Source organism: Lolium rigidum, chromosome 3 (assembly GCF_022539505.1).
Source record: "Lolium rigidum isolate FL_2022 chromosome 3, APGP_CSIRO_Lrig_0.1, whole genome shotgun sequence".
Lineage (NCBI taxonomy): Eukaryota > Viridiplantae > Streptophyta > Magnoliopsida > Poales > Poaceae > Lolium > Lolium rigidum.
This window is the reverse complement of record NC_061510.1, coordinates 172,733,683-172,750,117: the sequence shown is the minus strand read 5'-3', so window position 1 is coordinate 172,750,117 and position 16,435 is coordinate 172,733,683. Positions and strand designations below refer to the sequence as shown.

At 49.7% G+C, this 16,435-nt stretch overlaps 1 protein-coding gene across 1 annotated transcript; it reads right to left on the bottom strand.

Annotated features, from left to right (window-relative positions):
* Positions 1-4,749: 4,749 nt before the first annotated feature.
* On the bottom strand, positions 4,750-5,998 carry LOC124698652 (allene oxide cyclase, chloroplastic-like). The gene is made up of 2 exons (XM_047231124.1): positions 5,502-5,998; positions 4,750-5,413 (listed from the first exon to the last, which is right to left on the bottom strand). Exons 1-2 carry the CDS (start codon positions 5,832-5,834, stop codon positions 5,012-5,014), a joined length of 735 nt encoding a protein of 244 aa, XP_047087080.1. The 5' UTR covers positions 5,835-5,998; the 3' UTR covers positions 4,750-5,011.
* Positions 5,999-16,435: the final 10,437 nt, after the last annotated feature.

Below are 16,435 nucleotides of genomic sequence, written 5' to 3'. Positions count from 1 at the left end.
AATAGAATAGAAAAATCCATCAACCATATCAAAACAGGCAATGCGAAATAAAAGGCAGAATCTGTCAAAACAGAACAGTTCGTAAAGACGAATTTTATTGAGGCACCAGACTTTCTCAGATGAAAATGCTCAAATTGAATGAAAGTTGCGTACGTATCTGAGGATCACTCACGTAAATTGGCATAATTTTCTGAGTTACCTACAGAGAATTAGGCCCAGATTCGTGACAGCAAAGAAATCTGTTTCTGCGCAGTAATCCAAATCTAGTATGAACCTTACCATCAACGACTTTACTTGGCACAACAATGCACAAAACTAAGATAAGGAGAGGTTGCTACAGTATTAAACAACTTCCAAGACTCGAATATAAAATAAAAGTACTGTAGTAAAAACATGGGTTGTCTCCCATAAGCGCTTTTGTTTAACGCCTTTCAGCTAGGCGCAGAAAGTGTATATCAAGTGTTATCAAGAGATGATGCATCGACAGCGGGGTTTGGAGTTTTCTCAACCATGCATAGTATTTTGGATACATAGGTTTCAGCGGCTCCCTTTTCATTAGTCTTGGGCTTGCTACTCTCATCAAACAAATTTTCGGGAACAAGCCAAGCATAATTATCATCTAGAGCTTCATGCATCGCTAGGAGCTTACATGGTATTGGTGCTTTAATCTCCCCACCATCATTAACACTATTAGTGTACTTAATTCTATCCATATCCATTTTTTCAAGTGTTCTTTTAAAATCGGTGATCGTACCAAGCCTCTCATGCTTACTAAATTTTTTTCTAGCTTCTTAAGCTATATCTGCAAATTCTCGCACTAAGACTTTTAGAACAAAATTTCTCTTCTCTCCCGCTCCATATCAGAAAGTGTAAGAAACATGTGTTGTATCATGGAGTTGAGACTAATTAATCTAGCTTCCATCATGCGTACCAAATAAACAGAGGCATCTTCATAAGTAGGGACAACTTTTGCAAAGGGTATATCTTTAAGATCTTCATGCATACTAACATGGGTGAAAAATTCTTCTATATTATCTCTTCCAATTATAGACCCTTGTCCCACAGGTATATCTTTTACGAGTAAAATTAAAAGGAAACATGTTGAAATAAGTAAAGCAAATGCAAGTAACTAATTTTTTTGTGTTTTTGTTATAAAGTGCAAGACAGTAAATAAAGTAAAGCTAGCAACTAATTTTTTTGTGTTTTGATATAATGCAGCAAACAAGAAAGTAAATAAAATAAGGCAAGACAAAAACAAAGTAAAGAGATTGGATTGTGGAGACTCCCCTTGCAGCGTGTCTTGATCTCCCCGGCAACGGCGCCAGAAATTTAGCTTGATGACGCGTAAAGCACACGCCAGTTGGGAACCCCAAGTGGAAGGTGTGATGCGTACAGCAGCAAGTTTCCCTCAGTAAGAAACCAAGGTTTATCGAACCAGTAGGAGTCAAGAAGCACGTCGAAGGTTGATGGAACCTGCACAACACAACCAAAGTACTTTGCCCCAACGAAACAGTGAGGTTGTCAATCTCACCGGCTTGCTGTAACAAAGGATTAGATGTATAGTGTGGATGATGATTGTTTGCGAGAAAACGAGTAGAACAAGTATTGCGGTAGATTGTATTCGATGTAAAAGAATGGACCGGGGTCCACAGTTCACTAGAGGTGTCTCTCCCATAAGATAAATAGCATGTTGGGTGAACAAATTACGGTTGGGCAATTGACAAATAGAGAGGGCATGACCATGCACATACATGATATGATGAGTATAGTGAGATTTAATTGGGCATTACGACAAAGTACATAGACCGCTATCCGAGCATGCATCTATGCCTAAAAAGTCCACCTTCGAGGTTATCATCCGAACCCCTTCCGGTATTAAGTTGCAAACAACCAGACAATTGCATTAAGTATGGTGCGTAATGTAATCAATAACTACATCCTCGGACATAGCATCAATGTTTTATCCCTAGTGGCAACAGCACATCCACAACCTTAGAACTTTCTGTCACTGTCCCAGATTTAATGGAGGCACGAACCCACTATCGAGCATAAATACTCCCTCTTGGAGTTAAGAGTAAAAACTTGGCCAGAGCCTCTACTAATAACGGAGAGCATGCAAGATCATAAGCAACACATAGGTAATAGATTGATAATCAACATAACATAGTATTCTCTATCCATCGGATCCCAACAAACACAACATATAGCATTACAGGTAGATGATCTTGATCATGTTAGGCAGCTCACAAGATCCGACAATGAAGCACATAAGGAGAAGACGACCATCTAGCTACTGCTATGGACCCATAGTCCAGGGGTGAACTACTCACCAATCACTCCGGAGGCGACCATGGCGGTGAAGAGTCCTCCGGGAGATGATTCCCCTCTCTCGGTGGTGCCGGAGGCGATCTCCCGAATCCCCGAGATGGGATTGGCGGCGGCGGCGTCTGCGGAAGGTTTTCCGTATCGTGGCTCGCGGTGCTGGGGGTTTCGCGACGAAGACTATATGTAGGCGGAAGGGCGAGGTAAAGGGGCGTCACGAGGGCCCACACACCGGGCCGGCGCGGCCGGGGCTTGGGCCGCGCCGCCCTAGTGTCCGGCCACCTCGTGGCCCCCACTTCGTAAGTCCTCCCGGTCTTCCGGAAGCTTCGTGGAAAAATAGGCCCCGGGCGTTGATTTCGTCCAATTCCGAGAATATTTCCTTACTAGGATTTCGAAACCAAAAACAGCAGAAAACGAAAGCGGCTCTTCGGCATCTCGTTAATAGGTTAGTGCCGTAAAATGCATAAATATGACATAAAGTATGCATAAAACATGTAGATATCATCAATAATGTGGCATGGAACATAAGAAATTATCGATACGTCGGAGACGTATCACCCCTCCCCTCTCTCACCTCTATACAGTAACTGAGCGGTCTCTCTGCCGTTCTTGGCCGGGCCAAGGCCCTCTCCGGCGGCGCCGCCATCGGATAGTGGCTGAGGCTCCGTGCTCGCCACCATAGGTTGTATAAGAGTAGTTTTGGGCCTTATGCGCGCGTCTGGAGTATAGCTCAGATCTGTGTTGACCGGATCTGCTGCTTGCTGTGGTGCTTCCTCTCCGGCGAGCTTCGATGGAAGAAGACGCCGGACCATGTCGCCGCCGCAGTTATCTCCCTCAATAAGGTCAAGCGTCGCTGTCTACAGAGCTCTGGTGCGGCTCTGCTGTATCTTCTCCTTGTGGCCTACCGTGGAGGCGAGGAGAAGGGAAGAAACAGCGGAGGCTTCGGTAGATCTGCTGGGCGGCGAGGGTCCTCGGCTGGTCTGTCGCCTCTGCGCGGCGCAGATCAGTCACCTGCTGAGCTCCCTGGCAAGCTTCCATGGTGGAAGAAGCTGGTGGTCGCTCTTACGGTGAGCCCTTCTCTCAATAAGCGCATCCATCTCCTTCCTGGTGACTCTGCTTCCCCCCTCCTCTTGGCCGGCCTTGGTGGCGAGGGAGATGGTGTGGGTGGTTGCAAAGTTGCCACAAGCTGGAGATGGTGGTCTGGTTGACATCCTCCTCCTCGAGCGAATCACGTGGTGACCGACGTCGTCGCCATGATCTTCGGCCAACAAGGTGGCCCACAATCTACCTCCATGATGGAGGTTCTCTGGATCAGCCGTTGGAGCTCGACGCCTCCATGAGATCAAGTGGTTCGTCCCCGGCCTCATGGAAGCAGACAGCGGCTGGATCCTGGCGTCGGTCGAGAGCTTTCGAGCAATCTGCTCTCGGAGCTCGGCGGAAATGCCTCGAGCTCACCGGTGTTCGGCGGCAGAGACTCCCCTGTCCTTGATCGCTTCTTAGCTTTTCATCTTTGGGGTGTTTTATGTAAAAGAGAAGGCCTTTTCTTCAAATATTCGGTTGTATAGGGCAATAGATGTTAAAGGGTCTTCTTGTAAAATGTACCTGCCAAGTGCTAAGTAATGCAAGTTCCACCGGGGTCTTTGACCCCACCTGTGTTCAAAAAATTAAGTATTAGATCTATTTAAATATTCACAAGAGCTAGCTTATTGTACATGTGTAGGCTTTAAGTGACATGGCATGAGCTTATAGCCGAGGGCAGGCTACATTAGACTAGGCCCAATGAGAGTATCATATGTAGTATCATGTATGGCATGTAGGTAAAAATCTTAACTGGCCATAGTGCTAGTATCATAAATAGTATCGTGCATCATAGACCCACAAAAATGATGATGTAGTATCTAATTAAGGAAGAGAGATAGGATTAGAGTAACATATGTTGATACTGTATCATAGCACATGTTGTGAGAAAAGTAAATGTCAAATAGATCTTGTACATAGATTTACATTGGGATTCTACAAAACAATAAATTTAAAAGTTTATGATACTACCCTATAATACCACCCACTATTGAGATAATATCATACGCATGATACTAGTATATGATACTATGCACTATGACCAACCTTATGTGTCGTATCAATTAATTAGGAGAGATGTGAGACTAATATCATAGGTAGATACGTATCATAGCAGTAAGACTAGAAATTTTAGTGTCAAACACATTGTGAACACATATTTGCATTTAAACACCCAGGCGGATCGCGTGTCTTGTCCAGTTATCAGTCCCTTGAACATGAGATGGAAGTTGGATTTCATTGCTATGATAACAATGTCAATAACTGCAGGTCCCAATCAGCTTGATTGCTGTGAGTAAATAAACAGGACAAGGTCAGCCCAATCAGGTCCATGGGAAGAGCAGGCAGCCGTGACACATCATCGGATTTGCATTTTTGTTCTTCCAATTCACAGATAGAACTCGTACAGTACTAGCTGTTGATGATCAATACAGCGGGTGAAAGAACAAAACATGGATCGATTTCCTTTCTAACTCGTCGGTGATACAACGGCCGGCATTAACACTCTGATGATCAGAAGCCCATACTAGCCATCGATCACTCTTATTGCTAGCCATACATGATCAAGAATACTCGTAACTCGCGGTGGGCACCCGCCGGTGGATACGCTAGACTAGTTGGTGAAGTTGTTGAGGCAGGCGTGTGGCTCGGCGGCCTTGGCAGCTGGCGTGGGCTCGACGGTGGGTGACGGCGGCACGGGCGTGCAGAGCAGCTCCTTGGGCAGGTCCGGGATGCCCTTGAGGTAGAAGGTGTAGAAGATCTTGAATGGGAATACGATCTGGTTGAGCTTGACCTGTCCGTAGGCTCCCTCGAAGACGCCGGAGCCGCCGGTGACGGCGAGGTAGGACTCCTCGTAGGTGAGGTATGGGCCCTGCACGGTGAGGTGTCCGTAGTCGCCGAAGTAGATGCTGTAGATGGCCTCGTAGCGGTCCCCGTTGCGCTCCGGCACGTGCTGGATGAGGATGCAGATCCCCGCCGTGATCCCGATCCGCTTGTCCAGGCTCCCGTTGTACACCTGCAGCAGGCGGCGGGGGAAGGGCCGGTCAGCCTCAGCGAAAACGAAGGAGAGAGAGCGACCTAGCAAAGAAAAAAACAATACTGACCTTGTTGGTGAAGGGGACGAGGTCGCCGAGCGCGTTCTGGGTCTGCTTGGCGCTGAGGCGGAGGTAGGCGGGGCTCTCGCGGTCGCGCTCGTTGAGCTCGTACACGTGCAGCTCCTGCACCTTGGTCGGCCGCGCGTCCTTGGCCACCGCCGGCTTGGGCGAGAAGAGCGACGCCCGCACGGCGCCGCCCTTCCTGGCGGCCCCGCTGACGCTCGCCCTGCCGCCGAACCCGACCCTGCTAGAACCGCCGATCCGCGCCGCCCAGGAAGGGAGCTTCCCGGCAGAGCCGGAGGCCGCGGTCCTGACGGAGACAGGGGAGGGGGCGGCTGCCATGGCGGTGAGCTGCTGATGAGCAAGGTCTTCTAGCTTTTCTTCTGGCTTGATCTGCTGTCGATCGATTGCTGATGAGCCGGTGGCACACGACGCTCACTTCCTTCCACTTTATTTAAGCACGATCGACGGCGAGTGAGTGAGGCTGAGTTGGTAGGTGGCGCGGCGTGCTGCGGTGCAGTGCTGGTCCTCTGATCAAAGGTCCTTGTTTTTCACCTTTCAAAGCGCACCGGCGAATTGGGCACGAGGAGAACATGGTGCCTGCGTGCGTAGAGTGCTGTGCCGCGTGCCCCCGCATCTTCAGTTGGTCAGATGGATCCATCGTGCAGGACCTTGCGCTGCTCATTTCTTTGTTTGCAGCATGTTCCATGCATCATCACCCCATCCTTGACGGTGCCACTTACTTCTTTTAAGTGCACGCATCGAGCCAGATTCGTCTCTAACTCAACGGTGTTTAGTGGCGCAGGTACTTCCAGCTCATTATTACTAATCTAATCGATTGCTCATGTACCACATGCAAAACTCAGACTGCTCTAAGTGGGTCTGTCCGTGGGTGCCAACTATATGTACTTCTCCTGTAGAAGGCATGCACATATAAATAAAAAGACGTGTCTTCTTTACCATTATACATATTTTTACAATCGTATTACAGTGAAAAAGAATCGTTCATGGCAGTCTATCTAATGTGGATGATGTACCACGAGGGACATCTTGGCTTTTTTTAAACGAAGGCAAGGCTTTGTCTTATCTACTAATTAAGAAAAATATATGCCTAGTTAATTAACGGAAAATTGGTGAAAAACCATATAACAACAACACCACGAGAACACTCCACTTCTCGCCACAACGCCAAACCCACTCAAGACAACCAACACACTACAACTTGAAACCCGAGAGAGTCAACACCTCGCAAAAAGAACGTAACTCGAATCACAGTTGGGAAATCATACCCAAGAACAAAGACTTCGGGCACAACAACTCGAGAAGATGGGATATTAATCAAGCGGCAGTTGACACCTTTCTTGAGGCACCGCTCTTCTTGATTTTTCTCTTCAATAATTTGTGCTTTAGGATGCCAGATCCCACCTTGCTTTTGTTCCTCATTTCCCTCTCCTTTAGGAGACAGCTAATGTTCTTGCCAAATCCTAGGTCATCAGCCTCTAAGATGACAAGAAAGTCATAAAGTTTTTTTTACGAAAAGAGCTCCATGAATAAGTGGGAAAGCACTTGACGCAACAATCTCATCACCAACGGAAACAACCTTCCCGATGGATTGAGTCAAGTGAATGACACCATTGTCCAAACCTTCATGCTCGACAAAAGCGAGCGTTTGGCTAGGCTCCTACAGTGGTGGTGCGAGCGATAAAGGCACCTTCGAGTCCTCAAACGAGTCCGCCATCAGATGCACCATCGATATAAACAAATTGGGCTCCTCACACAAATCTTGTAGCTCTGGTATGATTTGTAGCACCGGAGCCACGATTCCTATGAGAGCCTCGCTCTCAGAGGCAAAAGATACAGCAGGCAACAACGACATGCGGGTCCTACCACGGGGGATGCGAGGGCCCTATAGCTCTACTTCACTGTTGCTCACAGGCCTAACATGGGGTTCAGCTAGAGGGGTGACAACAAGTATAGCAAGGAGGATACCAAGAATAGCCTCTGCCCTCGCCAAAAATCTCCCAACCTGCGGCAGGCAACCTTGCAGCTCATAACAGATCAGCTAAACCTCTTTTGCGAGGGCGGATTGTGATGACACAAATGCAATAGCTGCTTCTTTGGCATGTGTAGGTGAAGGAGCAACCTCATGTTGCATTTCCGGGGTGGCTGAGATGGCGACATGGGCATCGAAGGGCCTGAAGGCGACGTGACCAAGGGTTGCAGCAACCCATTGATAAGGAGGTGGTGTCGCACAACATGCGGGGGCTGGTTGTTTATGAGGCGCAAGAGACTAGCAACGACGAGCTTGAACAGGAGGGGACGAGCATCAGTTGGAGGAGTGCAACCTTTAGATTTGTGACCAAAACAACGAAAATTGTTGCATCTCAGCTGCTCTTCTCAACATATGGACGCCTAGTGCCCCTCTTCATGGCATCAATGGCACCTTCTTTATGGCCACTCGGGAGGATCGTACGAGCTTGGAAAGCCGGATGTGCGATACCTGTGCGGCACTGACCACCATGCGGTATGGCGTCCCAGAGTCGCCAGTCGCGTCAGCCATCGCAACATAAGGAGGCTCAGGCTGGGAGGTTAAGCAGGCTAGCCGATTGCCCACCAGCCCACCCCATGCCCAGCAGCAGTAGGGGAAATACGACCCAAGGAAGGAGCTACTCACTGCCCTTGAACCAGGCTGCGCACGACGTGAGCTGCTCAGGAGGGGGAACAAGGATGACCTCGATGGTTGGGTGGTGCCGAACCATGGTGGCGGCGGAGGTGGCGAATGCAACAAATTAAGATATGGCGACGTTGTCGACAACATCGGTGGAGGAGAAGCTCCAGGGAGTATCTGGAGCATTGCATACTGATGGCGTGTATTTCACACGTTCGTTGGGAACCCCAAGAGGCAGGTATGATGCGCACAGCAGCAAATTTTCCCTCAGAAAGAAACCAAGGTTTATCGAACCAGGAGGAGCCAAGAAGCACGTTGAAGGTTGATGGCGGCGGGATGTAGTGCGGCGCAACACCAGGGATTCCGGCGCCAACGTGGAATCTGCACAACACAATCCAAAGTACTTTGCCCCAACGAAACAGTGTGAGGATGTCAATCTCACCGGCTTGTCTGTAACAAAGGATTAACCGTATTGTGTGGAAGATGATTGTTTGCAGAGAAAACAAGTAAAACAAGTATTGCAAAGCAGATTTGTATTTCAGTATTAAAGAATGGACCGGGGTCCACAGTTCACTAGAGGTGTCTCTCCCATAAGATAAAAGCATGTTGGGTGAACAAATTACAGTCGGGCAATTGACAAATAGAGAGGGCATAACAATGCACATACATGTCATGATAAGTACAAGTGAGATTTAATTGGGCATTACGACAAAGTACATAGACCGCCATCCAACCGCATCTATGCCAAAAAGTCCACCTTCGAGGTTATCATCCGAACCCCTTCCAGTATTAAGTTGCAAAGCAACATGACAATTGCATTAAGTATGGTGCGTAATGTAATCAATAACTACATCCTTAGACATAGCATCAATGTTTTATCCCTAGTGGCAACAAGACAACACAACCTTAGAACTTTCTCGTCATCGTCCCGGTGTCAATGCGAGCATGAACCCACTATCGAGCATAAATACTCCCTCTTGGAGTTAAGGGCAAAAACTTGGCCGAGCCTCTACTAATAACGGAGAGCATGCAAGATCATAAACAACACATATGTAATAACTTGATAATTAACATAACATGGTATTCTCTATCCATCGGATCCCGACAAACACAACATAGAGTATTACGGATAGATGATCTTGATCATGTTAGGCAGCTCACAAGATCCAACAATGAAGCACAATGAGGAGAAGACAACCATCTAGCTATCGCTATGGACCCATAGTCCGGGGGTGAACTACTCACTCATCACTCCGGAGGCGACCATGGCGGTGTAGAGTCCTCCGGGAGATGAATCCCTCTCCCGGCAGGGTGCCGGAGGAGATCTCCGAATCCCCCGAGATGGGATTGGCGGCGGCGTCTCTGGAAGGTTTTCCGTATCGTGGTTTTTCGCCTCAGGGGTTTCGCGACGGAGGCTTTAAGTAGGCGGAAGGTCAACGTGGGGGGCCACACGAGGGCCCCACACCACGAGTCGGCGCGGCCAAGACCCGGGCCGCGCCGCCCTATGGTGGCGGCCCCTCGTGGCCCCACTTCGACTCCTCTTCGGTCTTCCGGAAGCTTCGTGGCAAAATAGGACCCCGAGTCTTGATTTCGTCCAATTCCGAGAATATTTCGTTACTAGGATTTCTGAAACCAAAAACAGCGTAAGACAAAGAATCGGCTCTTCGACATCTTGTTAATAGGTTAGTTCGAGAAAATGCACGAATACGACATAAAGTGTGCATAAAACATGTAGGTATCATCAATAATATGGCATGGAACATAAGAAATTATCGATACGTCGGAGACGTATCACATACCTGCAAGGGGCCCATGTGGCGTCCTAGATAGGCTAGTGACAGGATGGGCGGTGCCCGATTGGGCGAAAGTGGCCGCCGTCGAGGGGACGTGTGGTTGGGGATAGGAGCTCATCCTGTCGCTCTTCTATGCATTTTAGGGCGGCATCGTGGTTTGGCAGATAGGTTTAAAGCATCCGTTATGAAAATTGTATTTTAAATACATTTAAATTGCTTAGATTTTTCTTTAAAAAATCTGAATGTACGTAGAGACATTCTATGTACTTGTACAAAGTTACAATATCTCATGAGAAAGTATTTTTTTGGAGCACCGAAAATTGGCTTTTTACAAAGGACAATATTTTTTTATGCGAAACTTGTTTATATCAACATAGAATGTCTGAGCGTACACCTGGATATATTTTCGAAATACTTAGACATTTTAAAATACTATTTCTAAGCAATGGTACATCTACGCGTATCGGCCAAATTGGATTTCCGCTGCAGGAGGCAAATACTATACGGGGAAAGAAAACTGAAAGCATCCGTGCATATGAAGCACGGATAGATAGGACGCCATCCTCGATCTTGTCGATTACTTGTCTTGCGTGGTGGGTTGGTTCGTTCGCTTTCGTGCTGGACGGTGCGTGCCTGCTTTGGCGCTTTACCAGAAGAGGTAGCGAACGATTCTATCCGCTGGCCGACGCGGCTCGCAGTCGCAGATGAATAACGCGAACCGTGCGGTACAACCTCGTGCCCGGTAATACTAGTACGTACTCGCTCGTGTACGTTTTGCACGAGAAAAGTTGAATGATCTGTACATACATATATGGCCGAATTACGAGCCATAGCCCAGGTCAAACCTCGGACAGTCGGACTTGTGGCGCCGGTGCGAATTCTAATGGCATCTCCAACCGAGCGATCTAAACGGACGCGCTGGGCTGTCCGTTTTAGGCCGTTTGCGTGCCTGAGCGGACGCGCGGACGGAGCCCCGCGTCCGCGCGTCCGTTTGTGTCGCGCGCCGCCCAACGCAGCGGCCACCCATTTGGCCATTTGGCCATTTGGCCTATTTCTTTGGAAAATAGGTCCTCTGGCCACAGATCCTTAGTTTGATATATAATAATATCTCGTAAACATAGAATAATATATAATAAACATAAAATATTATCAAATACCATAAAATATTATCAAATGTACCATGATAAATCAAATAAAATGTGCCATAGTTTGAGAAAAATATAAAAATTACAATTGAGATTGTCTAACTCAATTTGGGCGCTCGAGGATCTCCTTCTGTCTCTTCTCGAACCAACCTCTCTTCGCCTCGCTCATGTTGGTCAAGTCGGCGTTCATGATGAGGTTGTCCTCGGCTTGGCGTTTGAGCTCAACTTTCTTCGCCTTCAGCTCCACCTCTTTGGCCCTTTCCATTGCTATGAGCTCAAGTTCTCTCTCTTTGAGCTCAAGTTCTTTAGCTTTGGTCTTGGCCTTGACCTCTTCAATCTCAAGCTTCTTCTGCTTGGACATCAAAGAATTTCTTCCTGTCCTCTTCTTTCTTCCGGCGCCTCCTCTCATCCCTCTTGTCCGTGGACACCTCTCTGTCCGCATGCATCTCCTTCAAAGTGCCATACAATAGCATGGACGACGCATCACGCTTCATGTCGGCTTTGGTTGACTTGTGGCCGCGTGGACGACTTGCACGAGAAGCGGAGCTACCGCAAGGCTGCCCACCATCAAGGTCAATGACCGTGGCATCTTTGGCGGGATTGTTGCCGGTCAAGGTCGCCATGTAGCCCTCGTACCCCTCCCGGAACTTGGGGGTGCCGTGGAGTTCCTTCCAACAATGAGGGAAGGCAAAGGTCTTCTCTCCATTGTTGGCTTTGTAGAATTCCAAAGCTCGCCACACCTAGAGCAAAGCGAGACAACAACGATAAACATATGTGCAAACATCGGATGAATAAGTTGAGGTTAAGAATCATACCAAGTCCTTCACACCCATGCCACTAACGGGGAGCCGCCTCGCGTGCTCATACGCCGCGTGGAACTTGTTGCATTCCGTTTGAATTGCTCCCCACCTCTTTTGGAGCGATATTTCGCTGCGGTCGCTCTCAAATGGCTCCTGTCCATATTTGCGATGTTCATGGAAGTATTCATAGATCCGGCGCCGAATGCGGACCCCTTCCGCTCGGCACCCGTCAACGCATCTTGCCCGATGGTCAACCATCCATCGACGAGCACCTTGTCCTCCTTCTCCGTGTAGTTGGAGGTTCGTTTGCTTACCCGGCGACCTCGAGCTTGTGCAGCTGCGGCTTGTGTGAGGCCCTCACCGAACAACGGCTCCTCCTCAATGTTTATGCTGCCGGGACGGGCGGTTGTGCCCTCCTGTGTGTCAATGGGAGGTGGGCGGGGAGCCTGCTGTGTCGAAGGATATGGCGGGGTCGTCGGCATTGTCCGCGCGAAAGACGGAGGGGCATGCACGGTGGATGGTGACTGCGCGCGCGCGGCCGACGGATCGTCGAACGAGGTTGCGTGCACCGGACGTCGCAGCTGCTCCCGGGTTCTTGGGGCCTTTGGAGTTCGCCGGCGCACGGTTCGGGTCAATGGACGAAGGTGACGGCCCCGTCATGGACTCGCCCACCTCCGGTGACCCATCCCGTGAGCGGGTACGCGTGCCGCCCATGCGCCCCCATTTCGTGCCCAAATAGGGCGGTCGGTGGGGCAGTTGACCTTGGAGGAAGGGGCCGGGTCACGGAGGAGGCCGAGCTCCCCACCGAGGCCGCGCCGGTGCCGGGGATGATCATGTGCTGGCCGAGCGCCGGGTGGCCGTAAATAGCATGGCCTGCTGCTCTTGAAGGAGAGTGCTCTTCGCCTCCGTCTTGAGTTGGAGAAGCTGCTCCGCCGCCCGCTGCCCGCTCCCACCTCGGCAGCGGTTTCCCTCTTCCGTTGGTCGAGCGCCCTGCGGCGGTCGGCCCTCTTCTTGCTCTCGAGCTTCCTCGCTCCGGGGTGAGGTCGGCCTTCGCCTTCTTCGTCGGCGGCCCGGGGGGGAGCTCGGCCTCCGCCAGTTCAGGAGCCGCCTCCACGGCAGGAGCGGCAACGGCCGCGGGTGCCTCCTCTCCGATGGTGGCGGTGGCGGCGGCAGTCGCTTCGTCGACCATCTCTAGGTTTTGGGAGTACAGTGGAGTGTTTTCTGTTTTGGGAGGCAGACAGGCGGGCCAGGGACGGACAAGGGAGGACGCGAGCGACCAGCCTTTCGCGTCCGCGGCCACGCAAACTCGTCCAAGATTTGGGCCGGGTTTGGGTCGTCCCGGACGCCGCGGCCATCCGTTTTAGGGATGGGTCCGCGCGCTGGGCCGCGGTTTTGTCCGTTTCGACCCATCCGAACGCGCGGGCGTGGAATGGGTCGCCCGGTTGGAGATGCCCTAAGCTCTGACATTTGTGGTGCCCATGTCCATACTTTCAAGCCGAAACATGCATGGAGCCAGCTAGTCGTCCTTGTGCCGTCCACACTTTCAAGTCGAAGGATGCATGGAGTACATACATTGGTCTGGTCAGTATGAACGCCACCCAGCCGCATGGGTACGACCACGCTGCAGGCGTGCTCGGTCGGCAGCGTCATAAATCATAATCGGCCGTATGATAGCACCAAACCAACACCCAACGCTGGTACAATTTATGGGAAAATTATGACAAGAAAACATTTGGATTTTAGTCGGTACCCGATTATTTAGCAGACGGCGGATGATAACCGCCATCAAACGAAGTTAAAATAAGTTGGCACGTGACAATTTTTTGATTGGGCGGCATCGGGGCTCTTGTTGTCACATTCCTTTCAAGAATACATACCATGGAAGGGTGTAACAGTTTCATAGGAGAAATAGCAAAACTTTAGTTTGAAGACTGGCCACCACGCACAACACAATGCACAAGGGCCTCGCTCAAACTGAACACTAAGCCACGTCTCAACCAACGCCGGTCACCATCGAAGAATGGCACCTTCATCCCACCTCTCCTCGTCAACGTGCCATCCACCCTTGATTGCCCAATGAGTTGATCAGTGGGTGAAAAGGCTTGGAAAGACCCTAGAAAGGTGTCGTCTTAGAGTCACCGGTGACAACGTACAGGGCGCCCCTTCATTCGCAAAAAAAAAAGACATGTACAGGGCGCCCCGGAGGCTCAGCCCCGAGCAATAATAACGCCAGAGATCCACAACCAAGCCCCGTGCTTCCTAGGTATGTGCCTCCAAAACGATGCTTCCAAGGAAGGCATGATGCTCAAAGACGCCAACATCGTCGACTGGACACCCGATCTCGAGTCTCACTCGGATACACCACATCGAGTGGGCAAGGAAGGTTCCAACTCCACGGCAATGCCTCCATGGAGTGGAACGAACCCACAAGCGCCATCATTGGCTCTAGATGAGTTGGATTTTTGTCCGGAATGTCGTGCAGTCCCTTCCTATCGAGCCATGGAGCAGAAGATCACTCCAGTCGGGTCGCACTGCCGCCACCACATGACCTCAATGTTTCCATTGCAGGCTGGTCTGACCATCACAACGACCAGAACAACCACGCAGCCTAGCCCATCATCGTTGGCACTGACATGGTGCCAAGAAGCCTCAGCGGCTAGGCAATGCCACGCCGCCTACAGCCACAACCCCAGATCCCATAGGCCCTTCCCTGGCCTAGAGGGCTAGGGCAAACCTAGATATGGTTGCCGTCGCTAGAGGTGCACGACCACCTGGTGAAGGGAACTCCGCTGCCTTCATTGTCTTGCCAAGATCACCGCCGACCGACCGTTTAACCACGCCACTGAGGAATCACGTGAGCATGACCACCGCAGAGGGAAGTAGGAGGGCTGCCGCTAGGGGGGGAAGCTCCGGTGCCGATGTTCTCGCCCCTTCCCTTAAGCATGCTAGCCGGCAGATCGGTGCCCTCATGCCTGGTTAGGGAGGAGGGTACATGCCCCATTTGGAGCAGTGTGTCGAGATAGCGTGAGCATGGTGCTCATTTTGTTGGAGATATGCCCAAGAGGCAATAATAAAAGTGTTTATTGTTATATCTTAGTGTTCATGATAAATTTTTACATCTCATGTTATAATTGTATTAATCGGAAACATTAATACTTGTGTGTTTTGTAAACATAAAAGAGCTCCTAGTAAGCCTTTTGTTAAACTAGCTTGTTGATTAATAGATGATCATGGTTATTAGGTGAATGATGTGATGGACATACATCCATCGTAAGCATAGCATATGATCAAGTCATTAAGTTCTTTGTGCTTCAAGCTTTAAAATACATGGTAACCTAATCCTTCGATCATGAGATCATGTTAATTACCTACACCGGATGGATGCTTTGATGACATCAAACACTACTTCATAAATGGGTAGTTATAAAAGTGGCATTAAGTGTTCGGAAAGAACAGGTAGAAGCACGTGGATCAATAGTGGGGTTTATCCATCCAAATGACGGATAGATATACTCTGGGCTCTCTCGGTGGAATGTCATCCAACTAGCTTGCAAGCATGTGAATGGCTCACAAGGGATGTCAGATCACAATACGAGTAAAGAGTACTTATCGGTAACAAAGTTGAACTAGGTATAGAGATACCGACGATCAAACTTCGGATAAGTAAAATATCGCGAGACAAAGGGATCGGAATCGGTATCGTATGTAAATGGTTCTTTCGATCATGAAGTCATCGTTGAATATGTGGGAGCTATTATGGATCTCCAGGTCCCGCTATTAGTTATTGATCGGAGAAGAGTTTCGGTCATGTCTACATAGTTCACGAACAGTAGGGTGACACACGTAAGGTTCGATGTTGTCTTGAGTAGATATGGAATATGGAATGGAGTTTGAATATTGTTTGGAGTCTCGGATGGGATCCAGGACATCACGAGGAGTTACGGAATGGTCCGGAGAATAAGATTTATATATAGGAAGTCACATTCCAAGTTTGAGAATGGTCCGATGCTTTTATGGAAGGTTGTAGAAGATTCTAGAATCATCTAGAATAAATCACTATGGCAGGTAGAGTCCCGGAGGGACTCCACCAGCCCTAGCCAAACCCACAAAGTGGGAAGGTGGAGTCCATGGTGGATTCCACCATGTTGGTCGGCCAAGAAATAAGGAAAGGGAGAAATCCCTCTCCCTCTAGGTTTCCCAATTTGGTAAGTTTGGAGTTGGACTTCAAAGTGGTTTTAGGGTAAACCCTAGGGGGTTTCCACCTATTTAAAGGAGGGAGAGGGGAGGGGCCGGACACACTTGGTCCCACCACCTAGGGCATCAAGGGTCAGCGCCCAAGCCCCCTCTCTCAAACCCTAGCACCACATCTTCTCCATATCTCTCCTGCGCGGCTTACGGCGAAACCCTGCCGGAGTTCTCCACCACCACCGTCACCACGCCGTCGTGCTGCCGGGATTCCGAGGAGGATCTACTACATCCTCTGTCCGCTGGAACGAGGAGGAGGACGTCTTCATCGACACCGTACGTGTGACCGAGT

Bases quoted from the DNA above. Each gene is read 5' to 3' on its own strand.
- LOC124698652 (XM_047231124.1), bottom strand. From the start codon at position 5,834: ATGGCAGCCGCCCCCTCCCCTGTCTCCGTCAGGACCGCGGCCTCCGGC. The intron at 5,414-5,501 runs GTCAGTATTGTT...CGCCTGCTGCAG, and splicing joins TCGTCCCCTTCACCAACAAG to GTGTACAACGGGAGCCTGGA.